This window comes from Gobio gobio (genome assembly GCF_949357685.1).
Source record: "Gobio gobio genome assembly, chromosome: 24".
NCBI lineage: Eukaryota > Metazoa > Chordata > Actinopteri > Cypriniformes > Gobionidae > Gobio > Gobio gobio.
The window spans coordinates 33,091,414-33,113,635 of record NC_137120.1 but is presented as its reverse complement, the minus strand read 5'-3'; the positions used below and the strand labels follow the sequence as shown (position 1 = coordinate 33,113,635).

Below are 22,222 nucleotides of genomic sequence, written 5' to 3'. Positions count from 1 at the left end.
GACTTTTAGCATGAATTTGTTACTGTCATCTATAAGCTAGTGTGCTCCAAAACAATGACACAATTCGCATTTAGAAGATATAAGCATTCAAAACGTACAGTCTTTCACTTCCGCCATTATGGATCAGTGATTTTGATGACATCACTCTGCACTTCAGCGGCTCATAGGATTTCCTGTCCAATCAAATGCTCTCTAGAATCTAAAGCGTCCCGCCCCCTACATTATAAATAGATAGCTGAAGCTACGGCTTAAATCGGCCACTTGTTAACACATTTTCTATTTTCTACATGGTGAACGACACATAGTTCACTATATAGGGGATAGAGAACGATTCAGACTGTGTTAATATGCTTTCCACTCGGGCAAATGAAGTTGTTTCGCATTAATGTCAGGCGAACCGCCGCAATGCACTCACAGTCTGCTCCGCTCCAGAGACACGACCGCACAGAGCGGATCATATGCGTAAGTCAGCACAGACCACAAAACGTATCGGACTAATTTGTATTCTGCACAGAAAGCTATATATTTTAAATCGGTATGTTGGAGATTAGGAGGAAACTGCGGCTTTACAGAGCTCAACAGCTGACATAAACTAAACCCTATTGGCTATTATAAAAAAGGGGAGGAGCTGTTTGATATGTCCCACTGTGTATTCCTGTTTCAGTGGAAATTGTCAACACATTGAACACTTTTAGCAAAGCTTAGCATAGATCATTAAATCTGATTAGACCGTTAGCATCTCGCTCAAAAATGACCAAAGAGTTTCGATAATTTTCCTATTTAAACCTTGACTCTTATGTAGTTACATCTTGTACTAAGACCGACGGAAAATGAAAAGTTGCGATTTTCTAGATCGATATGGCTAGGAACTATACTATGATTTCTGCGTAATAATCAAGGAACTTTGTTGCCGTACCATAGGTCCAGCGGCACAATGATATTACGCAGCGCCTGAAAATATGTATAATTTCAGGTGCTGCGTAATATCAGAAGAGTCAAGTTTTAAATAGGAAAAATATTGAAACTCTTTGGTAATTTTTGAGCGAGATGCTAATGGTCTAATCAGATTCAATGATCTATGCTAAGCTATGCTAAAAGTGCTACCGCCAGAACCGGAGATCAGCTGAATGGATTCGAAAACGGTAAAACTCTACTGTTTAACTCTAGGGGAGTTGGAAAATGAGCCAGTTTTTACTTTTTACTATTTTCAAAAAAAGTGGAGTGTTCCTTTAAGGTGAAGTTGCATTTTTGACCAAACTTTGCAGGCAAAAAAGGACATCTGTCAATAGTGAAGTGATATATCTGCGCTGGAAACCTTTTTTGGCCCCACGCTGTCCCTTTCTTAAAGGGATAGTTCACCCCAAAAAGTCTGTCATTAATTACTCACCCTCATGTCGTTCCAAACCCATAAGACTTTCGTTCATCTTCGGAACACAAGTGTTCACAAGTGAAACTTTGACTCTTCAAAAAGTACATAAAGAGATCTTAAAACTAATCCATATGAATTGAGCGGTTTAGTCAAAATTTTCTGAAAAGACTTGATCGCTTTATATGATGAACTGATTGAATTTAGTGACAGAATTAAACAAAAACCGATAAATCAGTCTTCCAAACACTTTCATTTACAAAATAATAGACCCGATCTGAATAAACTCTTCCCTGATCTTCAAATGAACAATGTCTTCTGGGTAATTAGGATGTTGTGCGCCACCAATTAAAACTGTATAATGTAAGAGTAATTGTAAGGTGTTACAGATATGGGTCAAAGACTTGTTCAGGCCTTGTTCTTATGCTCTTACTTAGCATTCTTTCCATTGAACACCTCTTCACATACATGAACGAAGATGACAATTAAACAGGTGGCAGGGTGAAAGGTGCTGTATGCCTTTGTGCTTTGAGGAAGAAACCTTCTGTCTTTTTCGTTCTTGTCTCTGTGCCATATCTGCCCACCTCTAGATCTTTCTACCAACTCGTCTTTGGTAAACACTGTACTTAACATCTCAACTCAGACACAAAAGCCTCCACACCTGAAGGTCCACCTCTCCAGAAACTGTGCTTTATGTAATATCGCTAAAAATAAAGGTTCTTTATTGGCATCTATGGTTCCATTAATAACCTTTTAACCATTGGACAAAAGGTTCTTTTTATTAGAGAAATGCCCTTTAGTTCATTCAAATATCCTTGTTCTTTAAAGAACTGTTCATTGAAAGGTTTGAGGAACCAAAATGATTCTTCTATGGCATCGCCCTTTTGGAATGTGGCGGTGCCAATTCTTGCTTTTATGCCAAAAATGTGCATGTGTATGTCAGTAAAATTGTAACACTGAAGGGTTTTTCTATGTTATGAGACCTGAAAACGTAATTGGAGAAACCTGTGTAATGTGAAAATTCAAGTCATGCGGTTTTACTCAGAGAAGGAATTTCCATTTTGACTGGTTTGTTTCTTTCTCTGTTGTTTACCTAGGACGTCCCGTTGTCGTCCGGGACAGAGAATGGCTATGTCCTCCTGCTGGTCCTCTTGTCCATCTTTGTCGGGGGGACGCTGGTCCTGCTCTCTGTCCTTCTGATTGTCTGTCGTCGATGTGAAGGGGACAGACGCCATGCGTGGTAAGACCAATACCTTACAATTTATACATTGATTCCCCTGAAACAACATGCTTAGTTCTGGATGAGCATTTCTGTCAACCAATCAGATTTTAAAGGCCAAAAAAGTGCATCCATCCATCATATGAGTAATCCATACGGCTCCGGGGGTTAATAAAGGCCTTCTGAAGCGAAACCAGGCATTTGTGTAAGAAAAATATCCATATTTAAAGGTGTCATGAACTGGCTTTTAAAAAAATGTATACTGTTTTCTGAGCCAACTTATGACGTCCGCGTGGTTTTTATATTCAAAAACATCATATAAAAACATGTTTTACTCACATTAGTGTGTTGCTTCATTCATTCATGTAATCTCATCCTGTCTGCAAATCCAGTCTCTTGTTTACAAACGAATCCGTGGTTATATGAAGGAACAAACGTGCAATATCTTCTCCACGTGAGCTGGATATTCATTAAAGGGTCATGAAACCGTAAACCAAATTTTCTGAGATTTTAACAGAAGTATGTGAGTTGAACATCATGGAAGACAATGTTACCATCTGTTAGTTTTGATTGTGGGAGACAACTAGTTAATTTTAAACCTTTTTGCTCTATTTTCAACTTCCTGGTTTAAATTAGTCTTCATGTCAACGTCATAGGATGTGACGTTTTCTCGTACTATAGTACGGCGATGAGTCATCTGTGTCTCATAATTATTCATGATACTGCGTGTCTTTGTCCTATGAGAAGACGCGTTGCTTAATTCATGACAGCACGCGCTTAATTATTCATGACAGCACGCGTTGATAGGCATTTTTCTCTGACTGGCGCTTCAAACAGTGAGATCGCACAGTAAGTGAGAGACGCATTAATGGATCAAAAACGAGTGTTTTTTCTGCATTGCCTACATTCTCTTCAATAGATCCTGAGTCTTCACACAAACGCGATTCATCCATACTCTAACCACTCTTTACGGCCATTTAACCGACCAAAAGGCTTATAAAAACTCCATTAAATAAGCCTCAAAAGTTATCAAAGGTATGCAACAGCGTGTTCATATATATTTTCGATGCAGAGAACAAATTGTCATGTCCGGCACGAGTCGGTTGGGCAGAGCTACAGAATCAGGCGTTGATCTTCTTCTGTCGAGGTGATGTTTCACCACACGATGACGTCAAGGTGTGGCATATTCTGAGATCGATCGTTTGCTGGGCCTGGTGTCAATAAAAGCTCTGAAACTTACAGGATATTCTTATATTACCATGACCTTTTATATATCAAACGCTCAATGGAAAGTTGATTTCTCAATTCAGGACCTCTTTAAAACTTATTTAAACGGTTGTTTGTTTTGCTTTCTCCTCTGCGCTTCCGCCTTCATCACCAGAGCTTACGCTACGTCATATGCTGGAACGCCACTCTCTCGTGAATGCGTGTACGACACTTGGCGGGTGCTAGAGATTACAGTTTATAAAGTTTTAAATATGGATATTTTTCTTACACAAATGCATTGCTTTGCTTCAAAATCTCGAACCCCCCCCATTCACTGCCATTATAAAGCTTGGAAGAGCCAGGACATTTTTTGATATAACTCTGATTTTATTCGTCTGAAAGAAGAAAGTCTTTCACATAGACATTCACCTAGTGTAACGTAGTGTACCCTACCCATTCACCTAGTGTACACCTAGTGTAACCCCTTCTGTTCGAACCGCCCCGCTCTAAGCGGGACTCGAACCCAGGTCTCCCGGCATGGGAGTCGAATGCTCTAACAAGGAGGCTAAAGGCTGCAACCCCAAGCATCAGTTGCTAGAGCGTCTCTTGAGATCAGAGGAGTGAGGTTTACTCGCAAAGGGACTAGTAGCTGGCCTCCGGCACACTCACCCCCTAAACCTCACTCCCATCCGGGTCACGGCACCAATGTAACCCCTTCTGTTCAAACCGCCCCGCTCTAAGCGGGAGTCGGACGCTCTAACAAGGAGGCTAAAGGCTGCAACCCCAAGCATCAGTCGCTAGAGCGTCTCTTGAGATCAGAGGAGTGAGGTTTACTCGCAAAGGGACTAGTAGCTGGCCTCCGGCACACTCACCCCCTAAACCTCACTCCCATCCGGGTCACGGCACCAATATAACCCCTTCTGTTCAAACCGCCCCGCTCTAAGAGTTAGTCGGACGCTCTAACAAGGAGGCTAAAGGCTGCAACCCCAAGCATCAGTCGCTAGAGCGTCTCTTGAGATCAGAGGAGTGAGGTTTACTCACAAAGGGACTAGTAGCTGGCCTCCGGCACACTCACCCCCTAAACTTCACTCCCATCCGGGTCACGGCACCAATGTAACCCCTTCTGTTCAAACCGCCCCACTCTAAGCGGGAGTCGGACGCTCTAACAAGGAGGCTAAAGGCTGCAACCCCAAGTATCAGTCGCTAGAGCGTCTCTTGAGATCAGAGGAGTGAGGTTTACTCGCAAAGGGACTAGTAGCTGGCCTCCGGCACACTCACCCCCTAAACCTCACTCCCATCCGGGTCACGGCACCAATATAACCCCTTCTGTTCAAACTGCCCCGCTCTAAGCGGGACTCGAACCTGGGTCTCCCTGCATGGGAGTCGGACGCTCTAACAAGGAGGCTAAAGGCTGCAACCCCAAACGTCAGTCGCTAGAGCGTCTCTTGAGATCCGAGGAGTGAGGTTTACTCGCACAGGGACTACTAGCTGGCCTCCGTTACACTAGGATGGCTTGCGGGTGAGTAAACCATGGTGTAATTTTCATTTTTGGGTGAACTGTCCCTTTAAGGTTAGGATGCTTTCCCACAGGATGTGTGTTTACATTCAGAAGTGTATTTAACTTAAAACACCTCATAAAAACACTGAAACAATGACAGTTTATACAGTAAAAAAGATGAAATGAGAATGCTTTCATTGCGAATATACAATATGACAGATTTCCTCATCGTTGCATGGTGTTTGCATGTTGGTGTCATTTCTGACAGATGATGCATATGATTATGTTTGACGCTAAATTATACATCAAATAGAACCGCGACGCAGAGATTCAACTGGAATAAACAGATGAAGCCAAGGATGCTCAGCCCCGAAAATGTTTTCAGTGCACATTCGTCACAGCTTGGCTCTATTTGTCGGTGGCTGCTGAGAGGTGTAGAGTCTGTCTGCTCTCCAGGCAGCCTGGAGGAGTGCAGGCTCACACAAATGACGAGTATAATGAGATCTCATAGCAGCCATCAGCCACGATAAATCACTCCTGGTGCGGGAGAGAGTGCACTCTAGCCAACACCCACTAATACACACACACTCACAGTGTGGCACCGTGCACTGTGGTTAGAGGACTGGAAACTCATTTCCAGTTTCTCATTACCCACAGTGCCTTATGGCGAATGAAATTGTATATTGTCGCAATAAAGCCGGTGTTGTTATTGTTCCTATCATATGGCATTTAGTTAGATGTCAACGCAGGTGAATGTTCCTATGTGTTTTTTTCTTTTTCTTTTTGAATTATTCCCAATTGGGACATTCTCACAATCTTGCAAAACCCCATAAAATGTTTCCTATTGAAACAGGAAGTTTAGGGCTGGACATCTCAGTTAGTTTTAAATTACATCACAGCCATGAGCTATGATTTACTACTTGTTGTCTGGTTGCAGGTGGCATTAGGGGAAGGGGCAATTTCATTCCAGCATTTGATTGGACTGTAAATTATAAATGTGTATTTAAGTTTTTAGGAACTTTCAGGGGTTAAACTAGCATATATATTACTTGAACACACATGGACTAAAAGCCACTTTAATTTTTCATGTATTTTTATTCTTGCTTTGAGTATTGACTAACATTATTTATCGATTTCTCCTGTGCAAATTTGAACAGGAAGTACTTTTTCACAACTTTTGGATTATTTCAAAATACAAGTTTTTAACATTGACAAAACCAATAAAACCAAATATAGATATTATTGTTACAAGTTAAATATATTACTATTTAATGTGTAATATAACAATATATTAACAAATAATACATGTGCAAAACAATAGAATAAAATCCTTTTATATTATTTAATTTGTAATATAATATAATAACAAATAATACATGTGCAAAACAATAGAATAAAAACATTTCATATTATTTAATACTAACTTAGTGATATAATTTAATAATATAAAATACATTTAACAATAAAAATAAAATGTGCAAAACAATAGACTAGAACCATTTCGTATTATTTAATAAACTTAAAAAAATAAAAAAAATAAAAAATTTCATATAACTGAATCCTAACTAAATATAATTGAATACTAACTAATATAATATAATATAATATAATGGGATTTTCAGTGCTAAATAAAATAAAAAATGTGCGCAACAATAGAATAAAACCATAACTGAATATTAACTTAGTAATTTTGTAATATAATATAATATAATATACCATAATATAAAATAAAATAAAATAAAATGTGAAAACTCCAGGGACATGTTTGTCTCCATATTTTGAGAATGACCCACTTATGCATGCTATGAATGAGATCTACATAAATTTTGAATTTGACTCATTACATGTTTGCATTGAAGGTTCATTGTTTGCCTCAGGGCTAGCGATGACACCGAGAAAAGTAATACCACCTATATTGAGGAGGCCCAGCCAGTGCATGGTAAGAACTTCACTAATAAAGTTAATGTTCATATTATATGTCAACCTTTAAGTTAATGCATTTCCATAAATGTATTTACATATAGGCTTCAGGTAAAATGTCGAGGTCAAGTTTAAGTGACATTTATACTTTATGCACATACACATACATCAGCTGAGGGCATCATGTGAAAAACAAATACGTCCTCTGGTCTAATCTGTCTCTCCACGCACAGAGATTACGATTCGCATTGATGAGTCAGACTGCCTGTCGGCAGCCAGCTCCCACGACATGGAGACAGAGCGTTTCCTTTCCACGGGCACAACCGGCCGCCGGGTCTCCTTCAACGAAGCAGCACTCTTCGATCATAGCAAAAAAACACAGGAGAAAGGTCGAAGGTCAGCCGCCCACTCACTCATGCCGCCCACTCTAGACACACAGAGCAGCTCCTATTCACAGCGCTTACTGCCGCAGCAGACTGCAGCTTTCATTATTCCTTTATGTATGCGATTTACATTTACATCTGTCGCATTAGCTCTATATGAATAACATCAAGATTTTGGGTTAAAATGAATGAGAATGTATAAGGGAAAGTGTATATTAAAAAAGTGTATTTTGTAGTAATTAAGCCATGTCATTTGACAAATGAATATCTGAAAGTACACATTTTTCACATAGTCTCTCATTTATTTGTAACGTCATAAAAATGAATGCACAACAAGTATTAAATAATTAATTGTATATTGCAAATGTGTATATATAATTGCAATTTTGTGTGAATTATTACATTTAAGAGTATTTAAAAAAAACATTTAATTATTTAATTTTAATATATTTAAAATATTTCAATTGTATTACTTTATATGTATACTATATACGATATGTTTCACTCTGTGTGTATTGTTATATTATTAATATGTATTAATTAATCATTAAGTTTGAGATGTACTTCATCTAACACTATTTTTAATTCTTTAATACTTGTACCTAATTTACTTTTGGAAAAAAAAAAGTGTTTAAAATGGTGTTTATTCGACTGGAACGATGCATAAATCTAGCACAGTTAGCTCATCGACATTTTCAGCAAACACTCCCGTGATATATTTGTGATGTGAATCTATAATGAAGTGATAAATAATAACAATGTGTCATTTTTCCATCTCACCTCAGGTACACGCTTACGGAGGGTGACTTTCATCACTTGAAGAACGCGCGGCTCACCCACCTCCACTTCCCTCCTCCCGCCCTCCAGATACTCACCATCCACGAGTGTGAGTCATCAGAGAACAGTATTGCCATGACAACGCGCCCCGTCGCTAAATCCAGCCTCTCAATTTTTCAGGTGACAGTCACATTGCTCTGCTAATACGAGAGTATGATGTCAGTCATAAGAAGGGCAGCATGAGTTTTTTTTTAGATCCGTTTAAAGCATTGAGGTCAGGATGGATTGTCCGTTTGTCAAATGATGTGGTGTGTAAGGAGACTTCCATGCTGTGGAGCAATTGATTTATGTAGATATTGGGGTCATTAATGTTTTTACATGTTAGCTTTTATTCCTACTTTACCTTAGACACGTCATTATGAAGCGACATGAGATAAATCCTACTGTATACCTCAAATTGTATGTTTGAAAAAAGAAAACATTCTTACTGACACCAAACTTTTGACACTTTAGTGTATTTGCATTCATATATTTCTAAGAAATAAATACAGCTATTTTGGAATTTTTTCTCAACTTGTGTAAGAATGGCAGTCTAATCAACTAAAAAAGGATAAAAATAGCAGCTGTTTTATTAATCGAGCTGGAAAAGATTGTGGGGAATTGGCGCTGGAAAAATAGGTTTCATCATCATTACGCTAGGAATCCCCTCCCACAATCAAATCTCATTGGTCTAAAATAATGTATAAGAAACATCAAATATAATCTGATAGGCTGTCGCATTTTAAAAACGCGTGTCATTGTCATTTCACAAGGAAGCCCCTCCCACAATCAAATCTCATTGGTCCAAAATTCCATATAAGAAACATCAAATATAATCTGATTGGCTGTCGCATTTTAAAAATTGGTTTCATTGTCATTTCACAAGGAAGCCCCTCCCACAATCAAATCTCATTGGTCAAAATTCTATATTAGAAACATCAAATATAATCTGATTGGCTGTCGCATTTTAAAAATGTGTGTCATTGTCATTTCACAAGGAAGCCCCTCCCACAATCAAATCTCATTGGTCCAAAATTCCATATAAGAAACATAAAATATAATCTGATTGGCTGTCGCATTTTAAAAATTGGTTTCATTGTCATTTCACAAGGAAGCCCCTCCCACAATCAAATCTCATTGGTCCAAAATTCCATATAAGAAACATAAAATATAATCTGATTGGCTGTCGCATTTTAAAAATTGGTTTCATTGTCATTTCACAAGGAAGCCCCTCCCACAATCAGATCTCATTGGTCCAAAATTCCATATAAGAAACATAAAATATAATCTGATTGGCTGTCGCATTTTAAAAATTGGTTTCATTGTCATTTCACAAGGAAGCCCCTCCCACAATCAAATCTCACTGGTCTAAAATTCAATATAAGAAACATCAAATATAATCTGATTGGCTGTCGCATTTTAAAAATTGGTTTCATCGTACCTGGTTAGTATATGATGTTAGAATGCTTCTCCAATAAAGTTATTCAGTCTGAAGCTTTTGATAAGCATTTGTATATATCTGTACTAGAAAAGTTTCGAATGACTGCATGATTATGTTTGTTTAGGTTTGTTCCTCATTACTGCTATAAACAATTAACACACATTGTGTTTGTCACATGCACAGCCACCAGTATGTTTACTGCCACAGACTGCCCTGACCAGCCGGAGTCTCAGTCCCAGCTCTGCCCTTCCTGGCGATTCTCTCAACTCCACTGTAGACACAACGTTCTGTGAGAGCATTGCAGTGGCCGGTCCTGAGCCCTCCAGTCCATGTCTAGTGAGTCACACACACTGATACACTCACCACCCACTGACGCATAATAATTAGCAACTGATTTCTTCATTGCCGCTATTTTAGAGAGGAGGGCCGATATTTAGCCAGTATACGTGCAGGCATTGACGTTCTCAGTATTTTCAAAATAAAAGTCCTGCTTCCGACACACCGGCCAAACAGTTGAACGTATCGGCCGATGTCGATAATTAGAAAATACCAAATATCGGTCAATATATTGGCCTTGGTGTTCAACATCTAATTATACAATCCAACAAAACAATCCATGCCAACTGACAATTAAAAGTTGATCACAAACTCATGCTGAATACATAACAACAGATCATCTGATTGTTGATCTCTTATAATTTATGTATCGCTATTATGTTATCTTGCGAACAACAGATGGAGGTCAGAGGAGTCGGCAGGAGCGCAGGCATCATGGGTAACGGTAGAGAGGGTGCATCGGCCTCAGCCACAGCCCTGACCTCATCTGGAGGAGCCCCTCAGGGCCCCATGCTGCAGTTCTTCACCAAGCTCCGCCGACACGCCAGCCTTGAGGGAGCAAGTCCCTATTTCAAGATCAAGAAATGGAAATTTGACAGCAGCCAGAGAGCTTCAAGTCTAGACATGAGAGGTCAGTGACACATCCAGAACCAGTGTGAATTTCATTATAAATATACAGACTGTACAGAATGATTTTTTTGTGTTTATAGTGCATATTGTAATTAAATTGCTATATGATTATGATTTGTAAGGAAAACAAAAATTTGACTGTATTTAAAGGATTATACTATAATAATATAGTATAATAATACTATATAATAGGACTCCCTTCTTAAAATATACTATATTCATGGACTATACTGATTATTTACATATTTACATATATAATATACAGATATTTTTAGGTACTTTAGTTAGCTTTAGCTGTTAGAAAGTTGCATTTTAGATTGCTTTACTTTTTTGGAAAATGTTATTATTTTTAATAAGAAAAATAATAATACAAAGGTAACATATCAATATGTGTGTGTGTGTGTGTGTGTGTGGGTTTACTGTATACACACACACACACACACACACACACACACACACACACACACACACACACTCACACTCACACACATATTGATATGTTACCTTTTATATTATTATTTTTCTTAATAAAAATAATAAAATTTTGCATATATATATATACCCACAGGTGTATAAAATCAAGCACCTAGGCATGCAGACGCTTCTACAAACATTTGTGAAAGAATGGGCCGCTCTCAGGAGCTCAGTGAATTCAAGCGTGGTACCGTGATAGGTTGCCGCCTGTGCAATAAGTCCATTCATAAAATTTCCTCACTACTAAATATTCCAGTCAACTGTTAGTGATATTATAACAAAGTGGAAGCAATTGGGAATGACAGCAACTCAGCCACTAAGTGGTAGGCCACGTAAAATCACAGAGCGGGGTCAGCGCATGCTGAGGTGCACAGTGCGCAGAAGTCGCCAACTTTCTGCAGTCAATAGCTACAGACCTCCAAACTTCGTGTGGCCTTCAGATTAGCTCAAGAACTGTGAGAGCTTCATGGAATGGGTTCATGGCCAAGCAGCTCATCCAAGCCTTACATCACCAAGTGCAATGCAAAGCGTCGGATGCAGTGGTGTAAAGCACGCCACCACTACTCTAGAGCAGTGGAGATGTGTTCTCTGGAAAGAGTGGTTTGGTGGTTGCCAAGAGAACTGTACTTATATATATATACACACACACACACACACACACACACACACACACACACACACACACACACACACACACACACACACACACACACACACACACACACACACACACACACACACACACACACACACACACACACACACACACACACACACACACACACAATATTATGTAAAAAAAAACAGTTTATGTTAGATGTGATTAATCGCGATTTAATAGATTTTAACACACACACACACACACACACACACACACACACACACACACACACACACACACACAAATATATACAATACATTACAAACACATCTTGATCCCTGTTTTTGTTCCCTTCTGTTGTGCTCCATGTCGCTGTTTTGGAAAACAAAACCGAATTATAGCAAATTATACAGGACTTCCTCAATAATGATTAGTGGGCTGTGTATTTAGACAACTCATGAAAAGCAGACAATTTTGAAAAATGTTGTTGTACACATTTGTGCACTAGTTTTAGGTCAATTATATAATTGACAATACCGTTCAAAAGTTTGGGGTCAGTACAGTTATGAAATGTTTTTGAATCTCTTATGCTCAGCAATGCTGAATTTGTTTGATCCATAATAGTTAAACAGTAATGTTGAGAAATATTATTACAAATTAAAAGAACTGTTTTCTATTTCAATATATATTCAAGTGTAATTTATTCCTGTGATTTTCAGCATCTTTGAACCAAATTTGAAACATCTGAAGACTGGAGTTATCTCGCCATTTTCTGTTGTCTCTTGATTATACACTTCAGGGCAAAAAAAGAGCCACGCCAAAAATGGCAAAATATTTAATGGTCTTCCAATGGTCTCAACCATTTTAATCCCAAATCACTGGTCAGGAAGATAGCAGGAATTACACAAATACTGTAGATATAGTTTTTCTTTTTTACAGGAAGAAGAGTCAGTGTTGTGTCACTCAATGTTAATGGCTTCAAACAGTCATTGAGTAGTTGACAAATGTCTCCCAGTTCATTTGAGTTTAATGTGAGACAAAATATTCACTATACACTCTAAAAAAAAAGGCTCGTAATCATAGGGGAACCTTTTTTAGTGCTATATAGCACCAATTTTGGTGCTTCAGTGGTTCTTCAGCGGTTCTTCAGAGGTGCTATATAGCACCTTAGTCAAAGAACCGGTGAAGAACCTCTGAAGAACCGCTGAAGAACCTCTGAAGAACCGCTGAAGAACCACTGAAGCACCAAAATTGGTGCTATATAGCACTAAAAAAGGTTCCCCTATGATTACAAGCAAGAACCATTTTTGGTGCAATATAGAACCCTTTTTTTTTTAGAGTGTAGGGTTCAAATCTGGACTCTGACCAGGCCAAAACATGAGCCTAATGGACAGTAACATCTGATCATTCCTCTTTAGATAACAGCTTTGCCATTCTGCAATATTCTCCTGTATCCAAACCATAAAATGACTTTTCATAGTGAAGGATCTCAACAATACCAGCAGCTAAAAAGTCTCCCCACACAATGACACTCTTCCACCATTCTTCACTGTGCTAGAGATACAGTTATTATTATATTATAATGTTCATATTGCTCAGCAGATATTCGAAGACACCACTGCGGAGCATCACCGTGCAACTCGTGTTTCATTGTGATTCATCACTCCACACTCAACCTCCCATATTATGCCATCTGTGATGTTTTTCTGAGATAGCAATGGCTTTTTAAGTAGTGCATTTGCTTAAAGTTTAATTTCCTGACCAAAAATTTGTGGTCAGAATTTAGCCATTTTAGGCTTGGCCCATTTCTTTGCCCATAAATTGACAAAACGCTCTCTGATGCTTGCTGTGCAAGTATGATATTATTCTGGCTAATATTTAAATTATGAGAAAAGCGCACGGTGTAGCTAATGGGACTGGATGAATGAATAAACATGAATGAATAGATTAACTAGAACGCTGTTGTTTGATTATATAAGTTTTACTGTAAAACTCTTTTGGCTCCTTTGTCAGCATGAAAGGAAGTGAGATAACACTCCTGTGGAAAGTACAGACAGTGTTATGAACATGTGAAGCGATCAGTTTCCTAGCCTTAGGGGATGCAAAGCAATATTGAATGTTTCTTTGCTTTTCATTTAGCCCCTGCATTGTGTATTACCTTGGAAAATGATTGAAGACCTTAATAGAGTTTTAGTGCCTTCGTGTAGCATGGAGCAGAGAAACAGTTCGGCGTGTGTGTGTGTAGCAGACTATAGAATATTCTCTCAGCCAAGACGGAGCTGCTGTATTTGTGTGCCAAGACTCACTCTCAAGCAGATGGCCGGTTGACGCAGGGCTCTTCCATTCCAAACTTTTTTTTTTTTTTTTTTTAAATGAGAGATAGCGAAAATGAGCGTTCCAAACGCTCAATGTTTTTTGTTTAATTCTGTGGAACAATAAGGTCATGATTAAAGCAATGCTCTCCATCTAATGGATTTCCATTGTAGAGTGCCCAGGTTAACTGATTAGATCAATATTATATTGTTAATATGTTAATTATGTTTTTGAATGCATTAAAGCTAATGCACTACATTTAGGGCTAGATGTACTAACAGCTTGCACCAAACCCTCTTTTTGGCTTAAAAAAAAAGCATGCAGTGAAACATTTGCGCTGAAAAGGCGTGGACACAATTTTTCATCTGTCCTTATTGCATATGCATTTGTAGGAGTTTCCTGTTCAGACGCAAAATTTATGGGAGGAGAGTATTTAAATGAATCGAAGGTGATTTACCAAGGTTTGCGCTAGTCAATTTACTGGTATTTGCGCAAGGGATGCACGATATATCGGGCACCATATCGGTATCGGCCGATATATGTTAATTTTTTTATGTTATCATTATAAATAATGGATTATTTCCTTCAGCTGAGACACTTCAGGTACGCACTCTTCACCATGATGGTTTTGAATTGCTTGAAATATGATTGGAATCACTTCAAAAAAGGAAAATACAGTTAAGTGCAACATGTGCAGTGCAAGTCTGTCATATAGGCTACATAAAATTATAATAAGAATGTAATTTTGTGCTTGGGACATGGCTTTTAATGGTTAGACTTTTGTTTTTGTAATCAGGCTCTCAAAAAAGTATTTAGATTTAGATTTATCGGCCAGTATATCAGTTATTGGCTTTCAAATGAGAATTATCGGTTATCGGTATCAGCCAAAATGTTTATATCGGTGCATTCCTAATTTGTGCCATCATTTTCCGCCCAAAAAAGCATATCTACCAGACGCTAATTTGCGCTGCTCTTTGGGAAATTGCGCTCTTATGATGCTAATTTGCCCCTTTTTGATAAATCTGGCCCTTAAGGCTTATGCACACCGGGACGATTATTGCATCCGCTTATTGGCAGCTTTTTCGATACTTTTTTCGGCACGTTTTTCTGTTCACACCCAAGCAATTTTCACTGGCGATGCGCTGAGGGAACGTGCAAATTCAGTAGATGGCGCTCCCGGTACACAAGCTGGTGCGGCGCCACTTTACGCTTCTGACACTCGCTTGTCACGCAGAAGAAGAAGAGAGACAATATTTACTTGCTTGCCAAAACTATTCACACACTTTTTGCTAACTGGCAAGCAGCATTAGCAGCTCATCTTCTTCTTTGTCTACTTAATTCCTCTTTGTCGTATAAATGTGTGCTCGGCAAGACCGTTTTGTGCTTGAGTGCCACCAAGTCCTGTTTTACTGTAGCTTCAGGCATGTGAACTAAAGCACCAATCTCATTGGTCGACCAGTTTTTAACATGCCGCATCAAAAAAAAAAAAAAAAACGAACCCAAGGCGTTTTTTTTTTTTTTTTAAATGACGCTTCTACGTCTGCCGTTTTGCGCGTCGGTATGCACACTCACATTGACGCCCTTTGTTTAGTCACGAGGCGTTAAACGTCGGCATTAAAAACACGAGGAAATCGTCCCGGTGTGAACAGGCCTTTAGAATGCTAAAAAGGGCAATTCATTTTCAGATAATTATTACATTATTTTATAATATGTACATTCAATAAATTTAAAAAAATAATAATTGTCAGTTAAAATCCAGTAATTTCAAATTAATAAAAAATGTAATGTATTATTGAAATGTATAATTAAATACAGTTTATTGACAACTCTAATTATATACCAAAATGGAGCCAGACCAATTGCAAGTTTGCTAAAACAGTTCCTAAATAACTTACTGTTTTTCTTTCTAACGTATTAGTGGTCATATTTTTGTTTTGCGTGGATATATTCATACATTAATTTTCCAAAGGATAACGACTAATTTAAAAGGGTGGAAATGTAACGTTGGAGATAGTGGAAAGGTGGCTTAAGTGGTTTGAGAGGAAAGCAAGTTATTGCATTTTGATTAGAGATTACAAAACCTGTGACCATAGTTGGCTAATACCAACAAGAACCTAGTATGTTTGCGAATGTTCATTGGAACTATGGTTTTGAGAAAAACAGAATCGCTGAAATAGGTTGGTGACGACGGAACTTGTGACCATAGTTGGTCAAGAAACAAGAAACTCATTTTGGTGGATCAATGAATCGTTCACAATAAAACCTGGAATGTGTTTTAAATTGCTTTGTGAGACTATTGACGTAAAATTCATGTCGTCCCCAAAGGCTCCCCCAAACGGAGGCAGTTCCAGAGGCAGCGTGCAGCCAGCGAGAGCATGGACCAAGAGGAGCATGACGCCCATCACATCGACCTCATACAATACATCGCTCGCACAAAGGATGTTACCTACTGCCCCACCCGGCCCAGTCCACGCCTTCTGTCCCCCCCTTCCACACCCCCACCCTCCCTCGGCAGGTATCTTTAATTGCCTCGCCCATGCATTCGCTATAGCAACCATCTGCCACGCCACTCCTCATACAGCAGACCCCATTCCATGCTGGACTGATCTAAGCACGCTGATCGCACTGCCTTATCATGGCATCATCAGCTTACAGTGCAAAACGCTTTGCTTTAGAATATGGAAGTTGTTTTGAATGTGGGTATTCCACAGGTGTACCTTTTGGTATTTGTAGCAATTGGTTTGCATATGTTTTGCAAAATGGACCAGGAAGGTCAATACGCATGGTTTTGATCATTAGTATATTTGTTTATATTTGCTTAGCAATTACAACTGACTTTCTTGTATCTGTTGCTGTGCAGTGGTCTCCTCGCATTAACCATCACAGAGTGAGTCACAACCATCTGTGCGTTCATGGAGGCATCTGTTTTAACATCTCTGAATCTGGGCCTCAAAGCTTTAACAGAAAGGAAAAATAAACAAGCATAATATATTTGATATACAGTACCGTTCAAAAGTTTGGGGTCAGTAAAATTGAAATTATTTTTGAAAGACATTAATACTTTTAAGCGAGGATGATTAAAGCGATCAAAAATGGCAGTAAAGACGTTACAAAAGACTTCTTTTCATGAAAGAATCTTGAAAAAATCACAGTTATCATAGTTTCCACAAAAATATTAAGCAACACAACAGTTTTTACCATTCATATTCATACAAAATGTTTCTTTAACTGCATATCAGCATATTAGAATGATTTCTGAAGGATCATGTGATGCTGATACCGATAACCGATAATTCTTTATATTTGAAAGCCGATAACCGATATATTGGCTGAGAAATCTTAATCCAGATTTTTATATAATTTTGAGAGCCTGATTAAAAAAACTAAAGTCTCACCACTAAAAGCCATGTCCCATGCACACAATTATAATTTTATGTAGTCTATATGAAAGACTTGCGCTGCACATGTTGCACTTAACTGTATTTTCCTTTTTTGAAATGATTCCAATCATATTTCAAGCAATTCAAAACCATTATGGTGCACAGTGCGCATCTGAAGTGTCTCAGCTGAAGGAAATAATCCATTATTACTGTTTTTACTGTATTTTAGATCAAATAAATGAAGCCTTGGTGACAATAAGACTTCTTTCAAAAACATTAAAAAAAATTACTGACCCTTATACTTTTGAACAGTTGTGTAGAACCACGCTGACATAAAACATATTAATATAGTAGGGATGGTTTACAGTGGTTGACTACTTGGCTAGTTTAGACTAGTCAGTTAGGTTGAATAGTTTACCTTAGTTTTTATTTATTTATATTTTTAGCAGTGCTACTTTAATTATCGTGCGTTGCATTTTTTTTTTTTTTTTACTGTTTTTGGAGCATTGCCTTTTTATATTAATAATAAAATTATCTAAAAATATATATAAGATACAATAAAAGTTAAAATGTCTGAATCTGGGCTCAAAGCATTAATGGAAAGGAAAAATCAATGTAATTTATTTGACAGATCCACACTGACATGTTGTGCTACATTGTGACATTTTTTTTTTTTTTTTTTTTTTACAGAAATACTGTCTATATGTAGGAATATGAGCTTGTCTGATTTCATATGTGTGCTGTTCTTCAGGTTAGAGGTGGAGGTGATGGTGGAGCCCAGCTGCAGCAGAGCGATGGGTCCTGGGGTGATCGGGCTCACCTCCGAGCCCCCAGATGAGAGTCTTGTAATGGGTTGTCATCAGGAGAGTTTAGAACCTCAGACATTGTACCGTGATATCTGGACTCTTCGCGCCTCACTCGAGCGGTATGTTTCGTCCGACCAGAGCAGCAACAATGACAAAGACTCGGTCCGTAGTGATGCAGACAGCATGTGCTCTCTAGGGGGTAAGACCGAGATGGGAGGACTACCTAGGTACCCCTCGCAGGATATTGGGGATGAGATGGAGGGGGATGCGGACTTGCCTCTAGATGAGGGATCAGAGAAAAGTCGTAAACAGGATAGCGTTGATTCTGAAAGAGGAAGTGATGGGGAGCCGGGAAACCGCAAGCTCCTCCAGATGGACAGCGGCTACACCTCAATAGAAGCACCTTCGCGTGCTCCTGAGGAGCTGCGACTTTTCGGAAGTAGCAGTAGCAGTAAGGACGGCTCCGCCATGGAGCGCAGGCACTTCTTCAGTTCCGGCCGCAAAGGGACCGTGTGCGAGAGCTTTGACACGGACATCTTTGTCGAAGAACTCGAAGAGGAACCCGCAGGTGCCAGCGGTGGTGTGGGCGGAGTGGAAAAGGACAAGAACACTATTCTGTGGTCCCCCTACGGCCAGATGTTCACTCAACGCAATGATCAGCCTCACCCCCCTGTCCTTTCCCGCCGCGACTACAGCATTGACGAGAAAACCGACGCACTTTTCCACGAGTTCTTGCGGCACGACCCGCAGTTCGATCAGCAGGAGTCCCCGCTACGCTCCAAGCATCGTTCCCGCGTGCACCTGCGCAAGCAGTGGCAGCGCTCCAAACAATACAGCGACCCCGGCCAGCGCTTCCAAACCTCTTTTGACCGGTACCGCACTCCGCTCCGACGTGGCGAAACTGTCAACTATCCTTTAGAGACTAGCTACCAGAGCACGCTCCCACGAATCATTAGTGCACCTGATGAAGAGAGCAGCGAAGGTGCAACCAGTACTCCTGAGACACCCAAGGCAGATCAGGATTCCGCTACTGATGTGGATCCAGACAACATAAGAATATCTTCCAGCACCGAAAGCATTGGAACCATCAACGAAAACGAAGTCCTTGAGGCATCGCAGCCCCTTCCAATAACTGACATTGCTGGAGAGCAATTGGTGGGCCAGGAGAACTCTAGGCAAGCATTGCCACCCCCTGAGCCTCCTGATGAATGTATGCACAAATATACAAGCTACGGCCCACAGACAATCACAGAAGAGCTGAGCGACAAGCTTGCAGCTACCCTCGAAGAGCGGCTGTACCCGGATCTCCGCAGGACCAGGGAACCGTCCGAGTGTAGTGCAGTGACTATGACCTACACATTGCCCGATCACAGTCCAGTGTAGCATGTGGCTCCCTTCATCTCCTCGTACAAGAACACTTTGCAACATCTACAGGTCCAAAGTTTTGATCGACATTGGCTCCGATCTGGAAAAGGTTTGCTTTGGTCATTTAATGACGTTGAAATCATTGTCATTATGTCCTAGACCAGTGGTGTAGAGACGTTTCTTCCATGCCCATTGTTACATAAAAGGCAGTTAAGGCGCATACCTCACGTTGCTCAATGGACCAAGTCTTAAACAAATGAAATGTCAAAGTCTGTTATTAGAGCTCTCCATTTAGCTACGTGTTGACTTCAAAAGCCAATATTTTCTCTGCACTAGGTAATCCACTGTGAATTTGGGTGCTATTAGATTAAAGATTGATTATATTTGTAAGTGCATGAATTATATTGCAATGCTGCCTATCCGGATGTCTGTTCATAACCCAAATTAATATTATTATTATTATTATTTTTAAAGTACAAGATAGCCCTCGATTTGGTTTACTATGTATTGCTTTCGGAAGTTGTGATGAAATGAAAAACTAAATACTAGCATCTGGGTTTTTTGTTGTGTAGCTAAACCTGCTCTTTTAATAAATCAAATTGCAGAAAAAATCCTATAAATTATAAATAACAATTAGCATAAACTGTAGAAATTTCCTGGTATGGGTAGACGTGTCTAATTATGTCACATAACCTGTATTTCAAAAACAACAGCATTATCAACGTTAATGGCAAATTCCAATCGGAAGTGGGCATTCCTATGCCCTACTCTCTCCGAAGGACCAATCCCTTGAAGTGGGAACTTTAGAGGGAGCAGGGCATAATGAAGCCGTTTGTAATGCACATGGTGAAGGGAGCAATGAAAGACCCCGTAATTTCCTCATTAGCCTGATATGGAATGTTGTCGCTGCCTAGCGTTTATTTGATACAAATAAAACATTTTTTAAAACATGCTTTATATGTTTATGTGTTCCCAATCTGCTCTTAACTTTATAAGTTAAGCATTAAACACATAAAGCATTAAACACATTTCTTACCTAATGAAACTTTTTGGAACTTAATATGAAATGCATGAAGAAAATGTGTGTAATATATCGCAACAACAAAAAAACAACTTGAATTATTCTGTTTATACTAACTCTAAGTCTCTCGCCATATCTAGATTTAAAATGAATCACAAGGACATGACCATAAAAGATTAAATTACTTCCTTGAAGCAACCATTGCATGTTCCCTTCACTAACGGATTTGTGGAAGGGCCCTCCGCGAAGGGATTCAATTGTTCACTTCTGTTTGCAACGCTCATACAAATGTGGTGTTCCAAGTTTGAAATGTCCCCTTTCCGAAGTGCCCTTCAAGGGTGCAAACATGCCATTTGGAATTTGCCATAAATGTCTTGATTTATCTGAAATACCATTGCATTGGTCCAATTCCTAAGTTAACTCTTTCCCAGTGTTTGTAATTTGGGTTAAACAAGATAGGATTAGTTGAAGGGTCCTCCGTGAAGGGATTCAGTTGTTCACTTCCATTTGGAACGCTCATACAAATGGGATGTTCCAAAATTGGAAAGTCTCTACAAATGTGGTGTTCCAAGTTTTGAATGTCCCCTTCCCGAAGTGCCCTTCAAGGGTGCAAACACACCATTTGGAATTTGCCCTAAATGTCTTGATTTATCTCAAACACCATAGCATTGGTCCAAATCCTAAGTTAACTCTTTCCCAGTGTTTGTAATTTGGGTTAAACAAGATAGGAAGATAGGATTTGCTGCACTAAAACACTAGGCGTGTTAGCTTGTTTCGAATTGACACATTTGCAATCCATTATTAAGTGTCCTTGTCATTAGGGGCTTTCACACGGGGTAGTTCTTAGAACTTAGTTATAGGAACTAACCACCAGGATGGTTCCCCTAGGAACTATTTTCCTGGTTGCATTCGCACCGCCAGTAGGAACTCTGAAGTGACGTAATTCACACTTGTTGTTGTGACTTTTATTTTGACTGAGCTCTTACGTTCTCCGTCTTCATTAGTTTACGATCTGTTTAACAGTCCTTTCTAATGCATTATTAGATACAACTGTTATGCAAAGAAAGAAGACGGCATATGAAAAAGTATTAGCGTTTGCCGTGTGGTTGATGTCCAATGTCGCTAGCTGAGCAGAAATACATAATCATGTTTTGCTTGGTCCCCTCAAAGTTGCGTTGGATTTTCTCCTTCGTGTAAAGGTTGAGAGGTCCATCGATCACAGTTTTCCATGTTCGTAGAGTTAGTTTCTGGAGTAAATGTATAGACTATAATCTGTGTGTGTAGGCTGCTTTTTTAAAAATGGCTGGTGCTGGTATTTCACGTGCGTTCGGCCAATCAGCGTCCACTTACATCACTGATAGTTCCTATTGTGCTGAGTTAGACCCTACACTGAAGTAGGCGCTAAATTAGTTCCCCCAAAAGGAGTTCCTAGGACTAAAACCGCTCC

General features: G+C 39.3%; 1 protein-coding gene across 1 annotated transcript; it reads left to right on the top strand.

Moving 5' to 3' along the window:
* Window positions 1-405: 405 nt before the first annotated feature.
* On the top strand, window positions 406-20,851 carry cbarpb (CACN subunit beta associated regulatory protein b; the record flags this gene model as incomplete). The annotated part of the gene is made up of 9 exons (XM_079807080.1): window positions 406-462; window positions 2,464-2,606; window positions 7,149-7,228; window positions 7,443-7,605; window positions 8,378-8,549; window positions 10,033-10,185; window positions 10,585-10,816; window positions 16,529-16,718; window positions 18,335-20,851. The coding sequence occupies 9 exons, from the start codon at window positions 406-408 to the stop codon at window positions 19,770-19,772; spliced, it is 2,628 nt and encodes an 875-aa protein (XP_079663206.1). The 3' UTR covers window positions 19,773-20,851.
* Between the last annotated feature and the right edge of the window lie 1,371 nt (window positions 20,852-22,222).